This window comes from Apus apus, chromosome 17 (assembly GCF_020740795.1).
Source record: "Apus apus isolate bApuApu2 chromosome 17, bApuApu2.pri.cur, whole genome shotgun sequence".
NCBI classification, from domain to species: domain Eukaryota; kingdom Metazoa; phylum Chordata; class Aves; order Apodiformes; family Apodidae; genus Apus; species Apus apus.
In genome coordinates this window covers 9,251,058-9,272,630 of record NC_067298.1, presented here as the reverse complement: position 1 = coordinate 9,272,630, position 21,573 = coordinate 9,251,058, and the positions used below count along the sequence as shown (strand labels likewise).

The 21,573-nt window shown below is 37.0% G+C and overlaps 1 protein-coding gene across 3 annotated transcripts in view; it reads right to left on the bottom strand.

Annotated features, from left to right (window-relative positions):
* HELZ (helicase with zinc finger) overlaps positions 1-21,573 on the bottom strand; it is an 84,390-nt gene that overhangs the window by 59,943 nt on the left and 2,874 nt on the right. For 2 of the 3 annotated variants that reach the window (XM_051635255.1, XM_051635256.1), the window contains exons 2-5: positions 8,465-8,692; positions 6,670-6,706; positions 3,188-3,312; positions 646-702 (exon numbers count right to left, since the gene is read on the bottom strand). In XM_051635255.1, the coding sequence (XP_051491215.1) occupies positions 646-702; positions 3,188-3,312; positions 6,670-6,706; positions 8,465-8,674 (429 nt within the window). In that variant the 5' untranslated portion in view covers positions 8,675-8,692. The remainder of the gene's footprint in view (positions 1-645; positions 703-3,187; positions 3,313-6,669; positions 6,707-8,464; positions 8,693-21,573) is intronic. The other variant, XM_051635257.1, reaches the window with a different exon arrangement.

The following is a 21,573-nucleotide window of genomic DNA, read 5'->3' as shown; positions in this document are numbered from 1 at the left end:
CTGAGAAAAGGAATTCTGACAGAAACAGAGTCCACTCATTGTTAGAAGAAAATTTCAGAGATTTTTACAAGACCAAATTCTACCCTGTGATCATTTTAATGTGGACTGCAGTGAAGGCCAGAAGTCTAAGCTGTATTGAGATGTCTTTTTGAATCTACATTAAAAATAAAGCCCAAATAAACTACAAAGCATAGGAAGAGGGGAAAAAAAAAGAAAAAAAGAAGTGGCAATTCAATCAACAGACATGACAGTTAACCTCAAATACAAAAAAAGGGGACTGAGAGGGCACTTACTTGTTAACCAATTTCTTAAGTCATGTTTATTACTTCAGAATCATTTCCAACAGAGAAAAATACAATAAATAAACAAACAATGCAAACATAATGGCTTTAATTCTTTCTACCCACTACTTCAGGACAGTCAACAAATTATTAACATCATTCTCTATTTTCTCATATGTCATGCAAGATTGTGATGAAAGGCTCCTGAATTGGTAGGTGGTAAAGACCAACAGACCAGTGGAAACAATAATGTTTGAACCAGTATGTTCATAGTGAGCCTGGATCTCCTGGGACACATGAAAACAATCCTTTCAGCTGCTTCAGGTACTGCTCATTATTTTCCTAATAATATGCTCATTATTACCTCTGTTTCAGCAAGAAGTGTTTTCAGTCGTGTCAGATCTTTAGTTACCATCCCGTTCTAGGGGGAGAAAGAATATTAATACATCAAACACATCAATGTTCATGTGCATTAAACCACAGCAAAGTTTATTTCCCCCTGCACGACCAGCAAGGAAAAGGGCAAGAAAGAAAAATTCATTTGCTTACAATGTACAATTGAAATTACTACGTAACACTGAGCAAGTATTATGGTAAAAAGGGAATTTTACACCAGCCAAAACCAGCACTAGACTTACAGCAAGTCCCCCTACAGGACAAGGCAGGAGAGCAGCATATGCAGAACAACTTGGGGGAAAAATATTTCTTATAAAATTTAGCTGCCACTGAAGATAAATATTAATAACAACAATACTTCTTGATTGCTATCCTGCAGAGCAGTACTCGACATGCACAGCAGCCCTGGAGGCAGTGCAGCCCCATGGACACAGATTCAGGAGATCTGCTCTATGATCAGCTTGGCTACCAACCTGCTGGGTGACCTTAGACAAATCAATTCACCTCTCCATGCCTCAGTTTCCCATCTGCAGAATGAGGACAGTGGTAATGCCTGCCTTCATACAGCACTTTGATAAGCTACTGATGAAAAGTACTACAGATGAGCCATATACCATGGTTACTGAAATGCTTTGGCTCTAAAGGAATTAATATAATAAACTTTAACCGCTCTTGCAGTGATGGATTTATTTTTTCATAAGGTTTTATTTTACAGATTACTAATTCCTACAGTTTGAGAACTCCTGCTCTAATCTAGACAGACTTTTAAATTTTTTTAATTCCCACTAAAAAGTAAAGATTAGCCATGTCACTAAAAAGAAATGCTAGCTGAATTTATCTGAAATGTATAGCTAAGTATAACAATTTCACACTCACAAAGTCAAAATTTTTATTAAAGGAACCCAGAACTGTGATTTTTATTCCAACAATATCTTGCAGAAATTTAATTAAGTGCTACTACTATTTGTCAGACTTCCCCATATTTTGACTGTGCTACTGAGCAGCAGAATTACTCTCTTTGCTGAACACTTACACACTCAACAATTGTCACACTAAGGCTTTTCCCAAAATGATTTTTCACCTCCTCAAGAGCAAGGCTGCAAATTGAACCTGTTGAGCTTAAATGTATTAAGAGCATAAAAAAGCTAGCAAGAGCCATTCTCTTAAGTCACTGGGAAGGAAACTGGACAGATTCCAACTCTACAGTAAATTCATGCCACAACTTTGCTTCATTTGTCCTCTCAGACAACGGCAGAAGGCAGTACATCAGCTCCTGGTTTTAATGTGCCTACTGAAATAACTGTCTAACAACCTAAAGCTTGTGAAAATCTCTCAAATTCCACTTTGAAACAACACTCTGGAATCATGTATGAAGCTACCTTTATTTGCACAACAATGGCTCAAAACAAGGGCACTGCACATTCCCTGTAATACAAAGCTTTAGGGTATTTTACAATTTTTTTCTGAAGGCAAGGCTCCTTGGACCTCACCAGCAATTTTTTCAATGAAACATTTTTTCATTAGAAAACACCAGCTAAAAAAGAAAAAACCTCTTTATGTAAAAATAATCAATGACAGGGGCATGGGAAGGAATTCAGGGTATATACCAGACAGATAAACAAGAATTCCCTCTCAGAAACAACCTACTGATGAAGTTAAACACCAAGATGTAGGAGACATGACCCATTTCAAGGTAACAGGCCCTCCTACAACAGATTCTGATGGCACTTACACGTTCCTCATGGTGTGACCAGAGGAGCTCTTGTTTGTGCTATGACCATGTTTCTGGATTTAGCATCACCAGCAGTTCGTGGTGATGAACTGCAGGCTACTTCATCTAGTTTACAGAAATAAAAAGAACACTGCTCTTTGGAGACATGTCTCTAATCTCCCCCACATGAGCAGTCACAAAAACGTGAACAATTACTTATGTATGGGGTTAAAAGCAACTTGTTTTGATACTTCAAGGATAAAACAGAAGTTTTGAACTCAAATATTTACCTTAATCTTGAAAAATACACTGGTGTGGGTTTTTTTCAGAAAAGCTTTTCATACTGTCTTACTGATTAGTTAGTCATGGGCCTGTTATTTAAAAGTCCTATCAATAATTTTTCTGCTTTAATGGCTAAACTTCCTGAAGCACATACAAAATGTTATCAGGTGCAATTTTAGAAAGAAGCAAGTTTGAGATTTACATTATTTTAGTCAATTGCACAAATATGCAAATTATTTTGCATTTCCTGAGGATTCAGAGCCAATAATGAAAAACTTTCTCAAAATCATAACAACTCTGAAACACTGGTAAGACAACAATCTACATCTCGTTATATATATGTGTGCCCACATACTTATCTTTGTCTTTTTCATACAAAACATTTTGGTTGCAACCCACCAGCCAAACATATGTTCAGAAGTTTGTTACTAAACACATTAAATAAAAAAAATATTAAAAAAAAGAAAGAAACACAAAAATGCTTTTAAATTATGTGAATTGGAGCAAACCCACTTACCAGTGATTCACCCATCAGTGATTTGGAAAGAACATTAGATACAATTTGCAGCTTCCCTTTAAGATGCATGCAGCAGAGCACTGCACGGAAAGATCCATCACCCTTGGCCAGCCCCTCTCCCAGCACTGCAACACAAATCAGCAGCTATAAGCTTCATCATAGTATACATTTCAATAAACTATTTACAGTTTTCCTTCACCTTTAACAAGAAAATTAAGGCTGAAACTTGGGCTGAATCCATGGCTTCCTGGAAAGACAAGTCTTGGACGTAAAGGAAGTATTACTTGCTCTTGTCTAACATTAACTTGAATCTTGCAGCTCACCATCTAAGAAAAACTGTACACAAGCTCAGAAAAGGCTGTCATGTTTACATGCTGAAATACACAAAAATGTATTATAGGAAGGGTAAATTCAAATATCTGACACAGACACAAAGGACCTCCTCTTTACAGAAAGGGTAAAAAAAAAAAAGGCAACCAGCCACCTCTCAGTAACACAAACATGCTCAGGAAGATCCATTCATGCTCACAAAAAGCATGCCCTGTCGTTTCCAAATATAGCTAACCTCCTCGTGGTCAATTCCTGCTATTTTAAAAGGGCTTTTATTCACTTACACTGTAAAGCGCTGGATATAGGAACGATTGTTTGAGTCCAGAAATTTACAGGCTCCATGTAACAGAAAACTTCCCTAATGCCTTCTAGCAGTGGCTCAGATAGCCAGCCAAACAGACACTTTCATTGACACTCACAAGAGTGAAAGGATTTATTTCACAATACAGACTTGGTTCAGACAAGCAGGAATAACACTTAATCATATATATTACTTGTCCAGAAAACGAAGTGCCAGGGTGACTCAAAAGCTACTTAGCTAAGCATGTGTATTGAAAAGAAGGCTGGACAGTTGTTTGAAATTACAGAACTGTAGTATTGCTATAATTGCAGGCAACGTCAACATCTGTGTTTATCCTGCTACTCATGCAGATGCAAACAGCTCCTGCCAGTGCTAACAGGAATTTTACATTCACCACAGCTTCAGGGCTACATTTGAGAATAATAAATCAAAACTCCTCACTCAAGAGGCTTCACATCGTTAACAGAAATGGCATGAAAGACTGAAGAAAAAAACAGTCCCACAAAACATTTACATAAAAACAGCTAGATGTCTCTTCAAAACGAAATGGTAACTAAATCCTGTTTATTAAGTGCCTCAAAGATTAGTCTGAATTCACCACTCCAGGGATACTGACCACATTTCCAAAAATAGAACTTACTTCCCAAAGCAGAAGCAGCAGAGCTAGAAATAGCTTTCCCATGTCTGACAGTTTACTATTTTAACCTCAAAGATCAGATTTCCAATTATGATATTTCATATCATTAACTGCATAGTATTACTAAGCTGAAACATACAGTTGCACATAAAAAGTTACAAGATACAACTGTATTTTTTCAAAAAGATTTCTGGAATAATTTAACAGATTGTAAATTATCATCATTCCTTCTAATAGTACAAGTAGCATACTATAAAGAATATATATTTCTCCAGCTATTCCAAAATGTACTTATTCAAGTTAAAATAAAACCCTGTCCTAGGTATGAAACATGTCAAGTCTTGTAAAAAGGCAAAACAGCAGCTTGAATAAACCTTTTCTATTAAAAAAATGGTGAGTATCAAGGAAGTGTATCAGGTAGTCCACACTAAGGTTGTTTCTTCCCAAGGATATTTCAGGCATAAAATTAAAACTAAGACCTTTCAGGATGACAAATGCAGATACTCTGAACTGTCAGATACTGGGCTACAATTGATACCAGCATATCAGAGAGAACAACAACCAAACAGTTCATTCATATATTCATAAAAATATGGAGTGTGTATACAAATATATGTCTATATATATACACACATAGATGTGACATGGATAAGTTGAAAAAATTACTCAGTTTCAGATCTGGAAAGAATATTTGCAGAACATGCTGGCATGAATTAAGGAAATTAACTTTTAACTGGACACTATTTCTTTGTTACTAAGATACATTTGAGAGCTGTTTACTAAATAATATTTTTTTAAAAGTAGAGATCAGTGCTCTTATTCCACCCACTTCTACGCTTGACCAGTGAGAGAAGAAAAACAGTTAACATGATAGTTCCTTTGAGATAATGCTATGTCAAGAAAAGCTTTCACAGATGAATGTCACCCATCTCCCTTATGACAAACCCATCAGATCTCATCAATGAAAATAATATTTGTGAACAGCATTCTCCCTCCTACCTCCTTTACCATCATTCATCTTTCCACATGTTTCTTTTTCACTTGTATTTGCCATCATGAAAAACAACTGTGAGGTTAGTCAGAATACTACACCCTTGCCATATATCAACAGTCAAAAGAAGCAGCTTTAAAAAAAAAAAAATCCAGACTGTTTTAAGAATGGTACTGATTAGGTGATGTTCATAAATTAACTTTTTCTTAGTTATATTTTGTGGACCTTCAGAAGCAGGCTGCAGAGCCCCAAAAGTTCCCCAGACTATGACTTGAGTGTCAGCGAAGACAAATACGTTTTAAAACAAAAGCAAAACCAAAATCTCATCCAAAAGCTAAAAAAACCAAACAAACAAAAAAAACAAACAAACCCACAAAAAAACAAAAACCAAAACACAACACAAAACCATGAAGAAACGTTAAGTTTATAACTGCTAGCACAGGAATGTCAAAATAGTGTATCACACAGTTTGTGTAACAAAACTGTGGTTTGAAGAAATTTCCTTTAAAACTGAAGAATGGTTTAGGAATTAAAAACTGGTAGGTGGGATCTACTCACCTTTTCTTTACAAATCTAACTGATAAAACTCTGATGCAATGCTGACCAAACTCAGCAAGGAGTTCTCAGGGAGTTGTGAATCACTTGCATTATACATGAGTAACAGAACATTAACAGGGATGGTTCATCACTTTAGAAATGGTAGAATGGCCAGGGTTGGAAAAGACCTTAAAGATCAGCTCAATGCAACCCGAGAACACTGACAGAACAAGGCAGTGAAACGTGAAAGGCTCCATTTCCATGTGACTCATGCACATTTGGAAGCTTTAAAAAATAGGAATAAATGTAAGTATATAATCTTGATTTTCTCTGAATCAAGTCCCAAAATGCAAACCAAAATATCCACCATGTCTCTAGGAAGAAAGACAGAACAATCAGCTGTCTTTATCTTCACAAGAATCCTAACACTACTCTACTAAAATATGTTAGCTAAATGGCACTGCTGTGGCACTTGAACACAAGTTACAAAATGCAAGGTATCTCTAAAAAGAAAAGAAAAAAAAAAGAAAAAAAAATAATATTATAAAGCAGATACATAATTTTAACCAGGGAAAAAAACCAAACAACTTTGTTAGCAAACTAATAAATCAGGGCATCTATTTTAAAAATTCAGACAACTGACTGCAATTTATAACACTATGTAATAGAAAAGGAAATAAGCATACCATGCCTACAGTCTTCATCTGCTTGCCCATACTTTTTCTGAAAGGTAAAACATGAAAAGTTTAAAAATAGCATTATTCCAGTTAGCATAAACAACTACATGCTTAAATTACAAGTTTAAGAATTCATTACCTTGGCTCTTCCTGAGTGGAATATGTAAAGAACATCAGTCAGATGTCAAATATAATATAATTAATTCTTAGAATGCTGACTTTTTCCTCAAATTCTCAGCAAATGGACATTTTAAAAGAGGGTAAAGGCATATGTTTTATGTATGTGTTTGTAGGTGGCTCACAACATCTAGGAAAAAATAAAAAAATATCTTTCTTTTCTGGCCACTATTTTTTTTACACTTGCACTAATATGGTGCTGTTAAAATTTGTACGTAAATATTTTATTTTACTCTGTCTTATCAGTGGTGATTTTAAGAATTACTTTATTTTGTAAAACAAGGACAAAAATTTAGGAGCTTTTTTCTTCTTTTTTTTAACTTATAAGCCATCAAGTATCTACACAATTCAAGTCTTTAGTAGGAAGGTATTGTTTACAAGTATTTTTCAAAACCCCTGCAATCATTTTCATTATGATGACCACCCAGACAGGTCCCTCATGGGAATTTCAAAGGCATATGGGTCAGAAATGTATTAAATACTGCTGAACACATACCTGCATATTGGCCTATGTAAATAATTTTGAGGAGTGAAGCCTGTAGTAACACAACTTCCATCAAAAAAAGGAAAAACCTAGTTACTTCTGCATCTCTTCCCCTGAGGAGCCATAAGATAGGTCACATCTTAATGTAAGAAGTTTCCCAATTCTTGTTTGGCACACTGAACAGTCAATTCAGCTATCTATTTAAAGAATGCTTTAAAATGCTCCCTAATCAGATAGGCAAGGTTTATCTGAAAGCTGCCAAGCAAGGTCTTCCAACTCGGCCAAATTTTTCCACTTGGGATGAAACTGTTCGTAGCCAATATTTGGGGTGAACTAAGCCCCTGGAAATCTGTGAGAACATTTCCAAAACAGAAAGGTAAGGGAAAATGCAGGTTTATTAAGCAGGTTGCAGGTTTATTCTCAAGGACTCTAATGTCCTTTCCTTTAAGCAAGTGTAGGTCACTCATACTTTAAGGGAAGGACACCAACTTGACAATGGGATCACCTACAATTCAAGATTATGCCTCTTGCTTTGCATTTACAAACCTTTACAAAGCCCTGTTTTCCCATTCCCACTAAAATCTTACCAAAGCCTAAAAGTTATATCTTTCACCAGATGTGCTCTAGCCTAGCAACCAAAAACCAGTATGTGACCCAGTACTAAAAGACATATGTTAGCCCTATGGAAATGGAGCTAAATAACCTATGACCCAGCTACCTCAATTCTGACATTTCTCAACTTTGTTTTTTGAATGCTTAAATTTCCAACCTTAATTTCATGTTCTTTATATCTAGAGAAATTTGGTATGTAATTCAGCATAACTGCCCAAAGGTAATACCCTAAAACCAGATATTTTGCATTACAGGCATATATTTTTCAACTTTCTTTTTAAATATTTTTTTTCCTTCTTTTAGAGAATTGTGCTTCAGACCCAAACTACTTAGAGGTCCCAATCCTGAAAAATAAAAAGATCAGGGAAAACTACAAGACAGAAGCCTCATATGTACTTCAGCAAGAGGGATTCTGTAGCAAACCAACATGGCAAAAACAGGAAAACTCTGAATTTTATTTCAATCTTGACGGTACAAGATACTTGATTGTTGTTTCCAGTTCACTAGATACTATTAAAGAGTCACACTCACAAGTTGTAAAAAGGAAGCAATTCTATACAGAAGAGTCTCGATTTTGATGCGGTCGATTTCTGCCTGGCATGCCTCCGGGAGGTGAGCTGGGGGGTACTGGCTGAGGAAAAGGAGAGCCTCTGTGCAATGCTTCACTGCCACTTCATAATCCTGCTGCTTAAGGGATTCACATGCTTGTTCACATGACTTCTCTGGTCTTCTGTCTGCCATGACTCGGGGACAAAAATCCTAGAGTGGGGGCAGAGGGGATGATAAAATGTTGGTTAGCTGTATAATGGCAGTGACGACTTGCCAACCAACTTCCATTCCCACCTCAAGGTGCTGTATCACATCCCCTTCAATTTATGCCATTTGTATTTCCTATCCCGACCTTTCTCACTAACTAACCTCTTCCCAGTCTTTCTCCATTACTTCCAGCTCTTGGTTTTAATTCTAATTCAAGAAGGTATTTAAACCTGTGACTGATTTTAAGAATGTAAGTAGTGGTTTCAAAGTTTAAAGTCAGCATGGACTGGAGCACTTCACTACATAGAGGCTTTTGGGTGTTCACTGGCAACACGGTCTTTGCTCTGGAAGTAAGACAGCTCGTCTTGCTATTTACTCCAAGACATCTTCCTCTTCACAGCACTTCTTACTTATTCTCAGGGGAAGGAGCCTGGGTGAAGCACAATGTGGATGGACAAGAATGACTGAGAAAGAACTGGAGGTCAACCGGAAACCACTTGTCTCTTCCTTCTCTTGGTTTAGTTCCACACATGCCTAAGAAGGCCTAGATATCCCTGCCACACCCGCAACTGTGTGTACAACTCCTTAAAAAATTTCAAGTAAATATTTTAGGGTGGAAAAAAATTGCACCACTTGTGATAAAAATCTGTATAAAAGACAGACAACATTATCTGCCAATAAACTGAGACAAATGGTTATCCACAATCTAACCCTCCAGTAGAAAAGCAAAGCTCTATAATCCCTGTCTACATTCTCCCTTCATTGACATAATATTTAAATATATGATACACATCCCTACAGACACTGTACTTCAAAGCTGACTTCACAACGTGTTATGATAACTGAAAGAGGAAAAAAATGTTGAGTTCTCATTTTCATTTTTAACAGGCAGCATATTATCAACATTTGTGATTACATATCAACTATTTTGATTGTCTTGAATAACTATATTTGCCCCTCTTTAAAAATTCATGGCTAAAAATTTCCTTTACACTTGGTATTTTTAAGTTTTTAACTAAACTAAGGTAAAGTAACTTCAAGAAGCTCATCTGAAGGTCAAATAAATTCTTTTATGAAAAGTAATTCACTATCCCAGTTTTCTCATTAACACGTGCCTAAGCCAATACGCCTAAGCCAATATACAGTAGAAATGTAAACAAGATTTTTCATATATTACAGGACAGAGTTCTGCGTGTTCCCCTCCATTCTTAAAATTTGATTTTCAGTATCAATATAGAAACATAAAGGAATATTGATTTTTCAATACAATTTTCACTTAAACCACTTTCCCTTTCAGGACATTTATATAAAAACTTCTTATTACAACAACATATCTTCCCAAAAATGAAGGAACACAAGTATGAATACATTTGCAGTTATCCTGATAAAAATCTGTGACATATGACTCTTCTTTAATAATAACCTTGCAAAATATTACCCCATTGATCCAGCCAGTTCTTCATCTGCCAAAAATAAGTCCCTATTTTCAATCAGAATAGGGAAGGGCAAGTAGATTTTGCATTTTCATACACATTTGTATATTAATTCATGGAGTATTCTATTAACATTAAAGACACTCGTCTGAACACAACATTTCTGTAATTGAAAATATGTTCTTATGTATTCATAAGCTCTTTATTCAAGGATCTTTTCTACATACAACTAAAAATTACATTGATTTCCATTTCACTAACATTTTGGGCCACAGTGAATTTTACAAATCTAGGATTTGCTTCACCAGTAATACAATAGTTAATTGATGTTTTCCTCATGTACATTCTGTTTTCCTCTTAAGGGACTGAAAAAAGAGGATTTCGTGAACTCTGCTGTACTTTTGATTTCCTCACTTCCTGGCTGACATATAACCAAAATTCCTTTGACTGCAAGCCTCAGCAGAGCTGCGTGTTTATTCCCAAAGAAGCATTTATACACAGATCTCATCCTAACTGACCTGGCCAGCATCATTTGAAAGATACATTATCCAGCCCTTCTCCAACATGGCACCATGCAAAAGAAAAACATTGTTACGTATCAGTTGTCTTATGGTGGCTGGTTTGATAAATACTGAACTAGCCTGTCTGAGAAGCTGAGTTTTAGAGACCCAGCAGTGGCAAACTGTACTGCAAAGGCCACACAATTTCTTTGGTCAATTTGAATACTCGGTGAACACTTCAGAGGACATAACTGACCCTAAGCAATAACCTGTGGATTAAGTTAAGTGGAGCTAAGAGAAGCCAGGACCAGGCTGTTTGCACAACTGGGCTAAACTGAGTCACAATATCAGTATTTCAGAGTGTAATTTAAAAACCTCCGATGTCACAGTGCATGGGACAGAGAGATAGATAAAAATCCAAACAGAGAAAACCAGTCTGTGGGCAACATATGGAAAATAATACACTCAGGCTCTCAGACTTCACTTTAATTTCATTTATAACCATACATGCATGCACAAACATGTACATTTCCTGGGTATTTGCACCATCAACTTCAGACCTCAATCCAGGTGCTCTAACCATTTTTTGAAGGCACTCAACTCTTCCTGCTGACATTTTCAAAAACTTGTGCTCCTAGATTTGGTTCCCTGAGCTGTGCATAAATTAGCAATTGAGACTAGACTTCTTGAATATGAACTAGAATCATGCTTTCTTAAAATCTGGTCTATTGTAGTACCTGACCTACACATGTTTAAAATTATTTCAGAACTATTAATATTTAAACATTCAAGGAATGGAGGCACTTGTCAAAGGAAATGTGAGTTCTAGAAATGTTTATTTTCCAAAATTTCAAATGTAAAACCGGAATTTCTATATTAAATCCAAGAGCAGTAATTATTACAGATAAGAATGGAAAGCTAAAGTGTCACAAGGTCTGTGCTATATTCCTAACTCTTTTTGCAAAACTGAGCAAATTACTTATGCACTTCCCTTTTTTTGTCTGTAAGACTTGAGATTAAAATACTAAACATGTAACAGAACAAATGTCAGGATTATTTATTTTCTCAAAATGGCCTGGAGAACTGCATGCCAGAAGAGTTCTAAATTTAAGTAACAATGTATTCTAATAGGAAAGTTTAATACCTCTTCAGAATTTTGAAGAAACAATAAACAGGCATATTCCCACTATCTAAAGTTACCCCCCTCCCTACAGAAAGGTTCCTGATTTATGCATTTAAGTAAAGTATTTAAACACAGTGCCTGTGAATTCCACCTGCTATGACAGTAAGCATCACATTGGCTAAAGCACAGACAGAAGTTTACACAACTCTTCCTCACTGGCTAAGCCAGGAATCTAACCCTGACATTATACTTTGTACCTCAAAAAAACTCCTGCCTTTAAATAGAAGAGAACTTACCAACCTTCATTTCTTTGAAGGCCAAGTTGTGCTCAGTTTAGCTTCCACAAAATCTCATTTAAAAGATCTGGTTAGTTCCAACTGGTGTAAACTTAAACCTTGGTGGTTTTTTCAATGAATTGTGAGAGATTTAATTTTTTTCCCTACAACTAATGATTTTCAGGCTCAGTATTTTAATGAGCATTTTGCCTGCTTTCCAAGGGGATTTTGTAAACAAACATGAAAGAGTAACTAAAATCTAATCTCCAAATAAAACCGCACATTTCCCCTCCAGAACTGCAGAGGGGGCTGGGAAAGGCAAAAGGGACAGCTTGAGGAGGAAGAGCAATAAACAACATGATCTACACAGTCATTTATTTTCAAGTAAACACTACGCCTGCTTGGTGCACAGGAGGCTTTTGAAGAATTACTCCACAGTCTGATGAGTCCAACTTCAATCTAAAAATCAATGTAGGAGGAGAGAACATCGTGAACTAAAATTTTAGTATTTCACAGCAGTTTAACTCATGACTGTGCACTTTCATGCTCCACAGCTTCCTGATGTGTTTTATGGAACCAAAGGGTCCATATATTAAGATAATGATAAGTTAAAGCATGAGACAGTTCCTAAAAAATTTCAAACAGATGCTTTTTCAATTCACTGTAAAGCATCTAGCCAGATAACTCTCGCTGTACTTCATAAACAAACAGATTAGAGGGCACAATGCTGTTCCTATTAATGTTATTGGCAAAATTCCCAATGTCTGCCAAGACAGAAGGATCAGATCCAAGGTCTCGCATGCCAAGCTGACAAACAGTAGACAAGTCAGTAAATATTTGCATATTTTAACCAGACATTAACATCTCTTGTAAAGATTTATGCTAAAGCAATGATGTTCAACTTGCAGTCCTACAGTGAGACTGGTAGGAATTTACTGTCAATTGAATTTGCTTCAAGAGCCACATCCTGGGATTCGCCAACTGAAGCAAATGAATGAGACCCATTGCCATGGGGAACATGCCGGGGAAGAGCCTCTCCAGCTGCCTCCCATTACAATCCATAACCCTTCAAACGGCTCTGCTGTGAGAAACAAGCACCCAAATACTCCTTGCCAAACCTATTCAGCAGCGTCCTCCAGTTAAGAGCCCACTGTATTGAGGAAAGGAGAGAAGGGTTTGCCACTGCGGTGCTTATTGCGGTCAAGCTGGCACAGGCTCCGCAAAACCAGGGCAGGAATTCAACTCATCCTGCCCCTTCTCCAAGGAAATGTGTGTGGTGATCATGATGTCTCTCCTAACCCTTGGGGATTTTCTAGCTCTTCTCACAAACTGCAAAGCCTGGCCACCAAACCAGGCAGAAGTTTTAAACATGTAATAAATTCAGGAAATACATCAAGAAAAGACAGCTGGTCTATCCTAACTTTCCAGTAATTCCATTTAAGAGACAAGAAGAGATCTACTATAGATTTATTTCTTAGGGCAGTTGCTCTGTCCTTCACCAGTAACCTGAACTTCAAGTCAATTTGAACTAAATTTCACAGAAGACCTGAAGATGCCACGTGGTTTATGAAAAACCTGTAACAAGACAGATGACAGAGACCTGGATTTTTAAGTCCACCCAGGGAGAGGAGAAGTGATAATTCAGCCCCTTATTGATACCAAGAGGCCAGTTATCCCATCATTTACTGCCATGTGCTGCCATTTAGCCAGAGAGAAATAGCACTGTGCTAAAATACAACTCATCAGTAAAAGAAAAATCTTATTTATCTTTCTTGCCCATAATTGTAACAGCTCTAAACTGCATTAATTAGCTTAACTGCTGAAGGATCCATCCAATAGTTTCTGGATTTCCCTAAAGCCAAGTTTCAACTTCTTAGACTACAGACACTGGCAGTATACATTGCATTGCTTTTTGATAGTTGTTACTGGTAAAACTGAGATGTAAGCATTCACATGCGAAGGCCTCAAAATTTGCTGTTTCCACAATACAGAAAAGTATTATCTGGGAAGTCAGGAAGTTGTTAACAGGCACAATCCCTGTGTCTTCTAGTTAAGGCAGGCTTGCACCTCTAGATGATGTTATGCAATTGTTTTTGTAGTATTCCAAAATACCACTGAACTACCTTTAGATTAGTAAAATAAAAATAAATATCTATTTATTTTCCTTACCTACAATGATAAAGTAAATTTATGTATGCCTTCAGACAAAAAAACATTTTTATTCAGCCCTTCAAGAAGGAATAAAATAGAGCTGCACAAAATACAAGAGCCATTTACAGACACAGACAGAAAAAATGCACTTCCCTAGTGTCATGACATACACATCATAAATAATCCCACACTCGGAAAATCATTTAATAAAAATGGAGTAGATAATGACAGTGCACTGTACCCATGTGAAAGACTTAAGAGAAAGAGAGAAAAAGGATGGCACAGCTTTCATGCGCAGGGTGCAGAAAAGAATAATATGAAAGCTGCTATTGCTGGTTTTCATTTTAAGAAAAATATAATAGCAGAGGTCTCATGCACTCATTTATTGCAGTTATGGCTGAAATCAGTAATATTATTTCTATACATTGCTCAGAAACGTACTGCACACCTTACAGAACAAATATAAAAGTCTCCACCCTTAAGAGAGGACAATCTAATCAGTTTTCCGAAATAACCAAGTTGCTCTGGTTAATGTTGTACAACTCCAGGCAAAATGACCCTACTTTAAATTCAAAAAATTATGTTAAATCTGAAACGGAGCATATAGAATAAAGAAAGCTTATTTCAAGGTTTTATTATGTAGTATAACAGCAGCAAGAACTTCTGCTACACAGCCTCTAAGGAACACGATATGCTTGATTTCAGGAAGGGACAAAAAAGGAATTAAGAGGTTCATGATGTCCCCTACCATTAAATACTTAGATTATCCCTCCACATTAAAAAAGGAAAGAGAGCACCATACATTAGGAGGACAAGTGATCTCTGGCTACATAAATGGAGCCTCCAGTCTGATCCTGCAAACTTCCTGTATGAAATAAACACATCCACAATTACTGAAAAAGGAACAAGTGCCCGTGGGTAGTTTACCATTCACAGAACAATAGTAACAAAAACACAGCAGCAATTGAGACTGAGAGTGAATGCCTTCTGCATCTGGATCCTCTGTGCTCTTTACATCCAGCAAAGATAGCAATGATAGTAGCTACATTTACAAGCCTTATTACTGCACACTACCCAAATCTGGTTCTCAAGACTGTATTGTAATGTTTTGATGAACTTTTCAGCAATGCTTACAAATACTGTGACTGAGCACTTCACAAGTATTAAGAAAATATCTTTCTGACATTATTCCCATTTTACAAAGAATTATGACTTCAAAACACATTAAAGCCAAAATTTCTATGGACTTCTTATATTCAGCTTAAGACAACTAAAAGTTATTTTCTTCCCCCACTATGCTCTACCCTGCACTATACAGCCCTTTATATGATCAAAGGAGAACACCCAGTGTCTGAGGAGTGACTTAGGAGTATTCAGGATTTCTCTACATCACAACATGGGAGCATTCATCAGAAATACAGAAAATGAAGTGTAGCAAAGATAGGCCTTAAGTGTGATTTCCATTTTTTTTCCTTTCTGCTATTCCCTACTCCATTTCTTAAACGTTAATTTATGCAAATAGTGACACTGTATTCCAACAAACTGTATTTGCATTATGAAATAAATTTGAATGTACTCTCACTGTAGAGCCTCCTTTCTATTTCATTCTAACACTAGTATTTTTCAACCTCAATCTCCTTGTTCAGCCACATTTATTCTACATATTCTGAGAAAAATCAGCATTTTACACCTTCTGTTTAAATCCAGTCATTGTTTCCTCCATGCTGCATGAAGGTAGAGTTGGTAAGAAAGAGAACTGGGTAGTAGGAGTACAGAAAAGGAATTCTCTGTGCCCTTGTTTTTGTCAAAAATTATAGCAAGGAGAAATGCAGAAGGCTCAGCCTTCAAACTGTACAGAAATCTCATCTAGCTCAGGGACGATCTTCTAGATTTCTACTAAATGCTAATTTGACCAAGACTGAGGAGATTTTCACAGGGTTGATATCAAGTATATCCTTGGCAAAAACATCATACTATGCCACACCTCAACTTTTTACAAAAGAGCACTACAGGACATGAGATTTTTTTTTCCTATTTTATTGTGAACTAAAAAATGTACTTTTGTCCAATTTTTAGATAATACTGAATTGTCTTGGCAGAACCCTCCACTCCCTCCACACCACCCAAAAAGTCAGCCTGGGATAGACACCTTCTATGGGAAATTTCAACCTAAATAATTAAAATTTGGCAAGCAATAACCAACTGAAATAAGGAGTATGTCATAGTAAGCATCAGGTAACATAATAATAGGTGGTGTTTCTGCCCCACCTAAAGTTCTTTTGGCTCCTTCATAGAAAATCTTCACATAAACAATCTTTCATAATAACCAGTTAGCAGCAGCAGTTTATATTCCATATACCTACATGTTTTTAGTTTTTTGACAGTAGAGTTTCTCACACTTACCCAAGATGAGGGCATTTTAATTGAAATATTGTCCCATGGTTACCATTTTATCCCCATAACAACATCACCAATTACTTACTTAAAAAAAATGCATTAGAAAAGTAATTTAATCTTTGCTTCTCATAATGAAATTTGCCAGAGAAAAACAAAGGGAAAAATCAGCACTGCATGACCAGCCAGTTCTTGGTGGAGCAGCACCAACCTACAAGTCTCAAACTCAAACACACTTTGCAGAATACGGTATTCATACCCTAAAAGCTGTTTTAAACATCAAAACCCCAACTTTTAAAACTATAAACTACTTGTGGCAGAACCTCTCTGAGTAACAGAATATGGCCCCGTTCCCGAGTGCCTCTGTGCATTTCACAGTTTAATGCTTAGTAATAATTCTGGCCCAAAAGAAGTGAGCACTGTTAATTTCGAGGACTTCCACAGTCAGGCAACTATCAATATTCTTCTCTGCTGAGCCACAAGCCATTACCAAAAGTAGTTTTTTGAGAAATGTCTGCTGTATGTTGTACAGCTACATCTGCGTACGTGTGACTAAACATCTGTCACCTCATTTTCAAAATGCCAGTCAAACACAAAACTGTGTTCCCAAGGAATGCATAGGGGAGTCAAAGAAGATTCCCAAGCATCATTTCAACACAAAACACCTATCAGGATATTTACAAATGTATTGCAGTTCAACTTCTGAAACACACACCACAAAGTTTTTCACAATGTTCTGGGAATTTGCCACTCAGACAGCACCATCTCCAGAGAGCACTTGACCACAGCTCATCTGTCAAGAGTTCACCAATTGAATCTGTCTTGAAGACAGCATCAAAATTAAGAGTTCCTATCTTTCAGACTTGTGCTCAATTTGCAGTTTTCTCTGATACAGCTCTATCTGGATTTCAAAAATGAAGGTATTTTTTAAGTTAGGAAATTATTTTTCACAATATACCCCCTGTTGGAAAAGCCCAAGCAAACTCCAAAACTCAGTGCCTCAATCCATGTTTTCTCTTCTTAACAGCAACATTGTAGTGATGCTGAAACAGTCTTTCCTCAAATGTCAAACCTCAATTTTCATACCAGAACTTCCTCCACTCTTCACATGTCCCACCACCGCAAAGCAGTGCACTGCTGTGACCAGGAGTTCTAATTGAGGAACTTAGCTTTGATTACCAGTGCAAATGCAGATGCTACAGGTATACACCACAGCTTTACAGCTGGATGAAAAAAAAAAAAAAAAAAAGTTAATTTTCTGTTTCAGAAGCAAATTATTAAACACTCCTTTAATCCAGGCAAAAGAAAGTAAAAATCTTCCTGCTAAATATCAGTTACACTGCACAGTTACAGTGCACCGTTCATAAACTGGACATAGAAATAAGCCAGAAAGTTGTGACACAAACCGGGAAAATTTTCTTTCAACATGCCTCAGTCTTCACTGCAGCATTAGGATGAACTTAAATTTATTATGGTAGTGAATAATACCGTGACTGAGTTTTCTGTTAGGCATTTATACAGTGCTTAGCACAAAAGGGTCCTACCATAACAGATTTAATAACACAATCATGCCACCCACAGATACTCCAAATACATCCTTCCCAAAACCATACCTATTATGTAACTGTATATTTTTGTGTGCTGTTTTGAAAGTTCAAAGCAGTAACTATCCTCCACCATTAAAATTGCTATCTTTATTGTAAATAACCTTTGAAATTCATTTTTACATGACTGTGCTTCAAATAGTTTGGCATAATATAGCTAAGACTGATTTGCAGAGTTGTCTTCTAACTCTGTATTTTAATGATATTAACCCTTCTGCATCCGGATAACACTGGTAGAATGTCCCTGTTTAGTCTCCTCAAATGCACAAACATGACACTATCAACAGGTTCAATTTTTAAAACTCTGCTGAAAATAGAATACAGACTCCCAAGTTCTCCTCACACAGCAAACCCTATGGGCAACACCATAACTTGTATCCAAAACACCACAAGTTTCCTGACAGCAGTCACCCTGCTCATTCCTTTTGAAATGAGCACTAGAGATTCAGTCACGTATCATAAACCCCACTCAGAGAACAGACATCAGCAGGAATGAGTAACAATCCTGCTGTGGTTGATGGCATAATTCTCACAAAACTTCAGAAGAAAAGCAGTGTCTAGCCAAACAAATACAAACAAAACTGCAGCCAAGTAATGTCAGGCAGTTCAAATGACCGATGTCCTGCACCATTCCAAATGTGTGAGTGTCTTAAGATACGGCCAGAGCACCCATTAGCACAACCAACCATAATCAAAAACATCACTTCAATAAAATATCCACGGCGCTCAGCTGCAGCACTGCCCTAGCATGGGCTCAAAAGGACACTAAAAAGCATTCCCCTTTGTGACCTCCCTGTGCAGACAATGAGAAAAGCCCAACAAATTCTGGCTCCCAAGATGGCAGAGGAAAAGATGCAAGGCAGTTACAATGCCTAGTCCACTGTATGTGGGGATCCCATCTAGCTGATATGATAGTTGAGAGCAGTAAAGAAACATCCCACCCCCCCCAGATTACCCCAGGACAAAACTAAAGTTTCACTAACAAAAATACAGATTATCTCACATTAAATTGGAAGATGCAAAAGGAATAAGCATTATTTTACATGCTGCAAAAACCACTATGCTTTTCATTTGTTGCCTTCTCCATTTATTATGTCCACAAAGATTTGCTACTTTCTTGGTTTGCTGAACTACTAAATATTTTCCAGAAATTAAGCACTCATGCCGCATTACTAACAATCAAGATTCTCAAAAACAGCTCTTGTGTGTTACATATTTCCCTTCTGCCATGGGGTCTGAGGGCTCTGAAAGATCATCTAAGTATATTTAAGCAGTGCAATTTTCAGTGTTTTGATAAAAACAGTATTATTGCTATATATAACTATGAAAAAACCTAACAACAACAAAATAACCAACTGTGAAATTCACAGCCTGGAAGATCATTTCTAAATAACACCCTAACTACCATAAAACCAGCTCAGACCAATCCACCCGGCTCCCATTTCCACTCTTCACCACTCCAACATTCAAAATTTCATACCTAAAAAATTCTACCATCCTTTTTCTTCCACATGCCCAAGAACCATTACCCTTCTTACTGCTTACAGAGGAAAGATTATTAAATATATTTCCCCAGAGCACATACAAGCCAAAGATTAAAAACATCCACCTCAGTCACATCATTCTACATGCAAGCGGCACTTCATGAGACTAACAGAAACCAATTGCACAACAGTTTACAGGAACATCTCCACAACATCTTTTTACATAAAATCACTCACAAAAACTCTTGCTATCAACTCAGCAGCACTGTGTACCTACTGCTTCTTGGAAAAGCTGTAGAGTTCAGTGTTGTTAATTCTGAATTACCTTCTTGCTAAAGTAGGAGTCTTAACACCTGACAAAGACTCCATGCCACTTCAGAGAACAGAGAAATGGAACCTCTCAGTGTAGTTAAATGTAAGAAGGAAGAAGATTGAAATCATTATTTCTTATCTGGCTTTCCTGTCATAGGTCTGCAATTTGGTATTTTGGAGGACTCTATGAGTAAAGAGTAGTTAACCAGTGCATTTCTATTACATTTATGACAGCTAATTTGCATATGAAATTGTAGATAAATTGTTTGATATTATGTTATAGCCACATTAAGTACCCTTCAACTTCAACTAGCAGTGCAATGGAAATGCAACAGAAAAACAAATTCTCACCCATGGCTAACTCCAATCTCCCTTTTTTAAATTCCTAAGCAGTTCTTTGCCTACAGTAATATGCACTTTTCTGTTTCTCAGACATGAGTGATTGCTTCTGGTTGAAGCTTCACGTTGTAAACCTTTGTGTGAAAAGAAGATGAAAGCTCAGTAAGCAAGACTGGTTTTGAATATGGAACTTGAGTTACATATCAATACCACTGTAATAAAATCACCAGAAGCCAGCCTGTTTCTGTAGAGCAGTCTGACCTTGCAGACTCCTAATTTCACTATCTATAAAATTTAACTATTTTCTTCCTTTCTCCCCCAAAACAAATGCTAGGAGAAAACAAGCTTTCACTTTGCCAGTCGAAGTCTCCAAAAGACCAAGCTTTTCTTTGCTTTTTTGATTCCATACTAAGGCTGTGTGCAAACTTTTGAAAAAGCAGTCCCTTTTTCACAATTTTCTCTTCTCTTCCTTGGTGAAAAAAGAATTACGATCGCAGAAGTCTACCAAAGGGAGCAAGAAATCAAACACTGAAAGTACTGTGCCTTTAAATATGTCGTTGATATACATAAACACAAGTGCTGAGTACTGCCAAAGGCCACAGAAGAACTAGCAAGACAAACAAGAACAAAAAAAGGAAGATCTTGTTTGTTCTAATAATCTAACACATAATACTTCCATTGAAAGGGGAAAAATACATGTAACATGTAGTGATCCTGGGATCCTGCCCTAGGACCTCAACAAAAGAAGTGAGAAATGACTAAAAGCTATGACAGGTGAGCAGAAGCGAAGGTGAGGAACACAAAGTTGGTATTTTCTCCCCCACAAGAAGCCACTTTGCCCCAAGAGGAATGCTGGGGATCTGCTTCCTAGGAAAAACACAAGGACAGAATTTGTGTTTACTGGGATTCTTGGCCTACTGATCCCCAAGGCAGGGGGAATGCCAGCTGTCCAACTACACTATCCCTAAGACAGAGCAGCATGACACCTTCCTTCCTTCTCATCCTCTAAGCCAGCTCCCAAGACTTTCCCCAGTTATTTAGGCTGGACACAGAGGACAGGATTTAAATTATTACAAAACACTTCTAATTTAGATTTTGCTCCTGCTAGCATACCTATCTAGGTATCACTGACCTCAGGAGGGAATGCCAGTGAGGTGAAAGATTCAAAGGCTTTCAACTAATAATCTGAATTGCTCCAGCAATTGCTTCTGCCATTACTAAAATTAAAATACCTAGAATAAAGTGCAGTACCAAATGTAAGATGGTGGT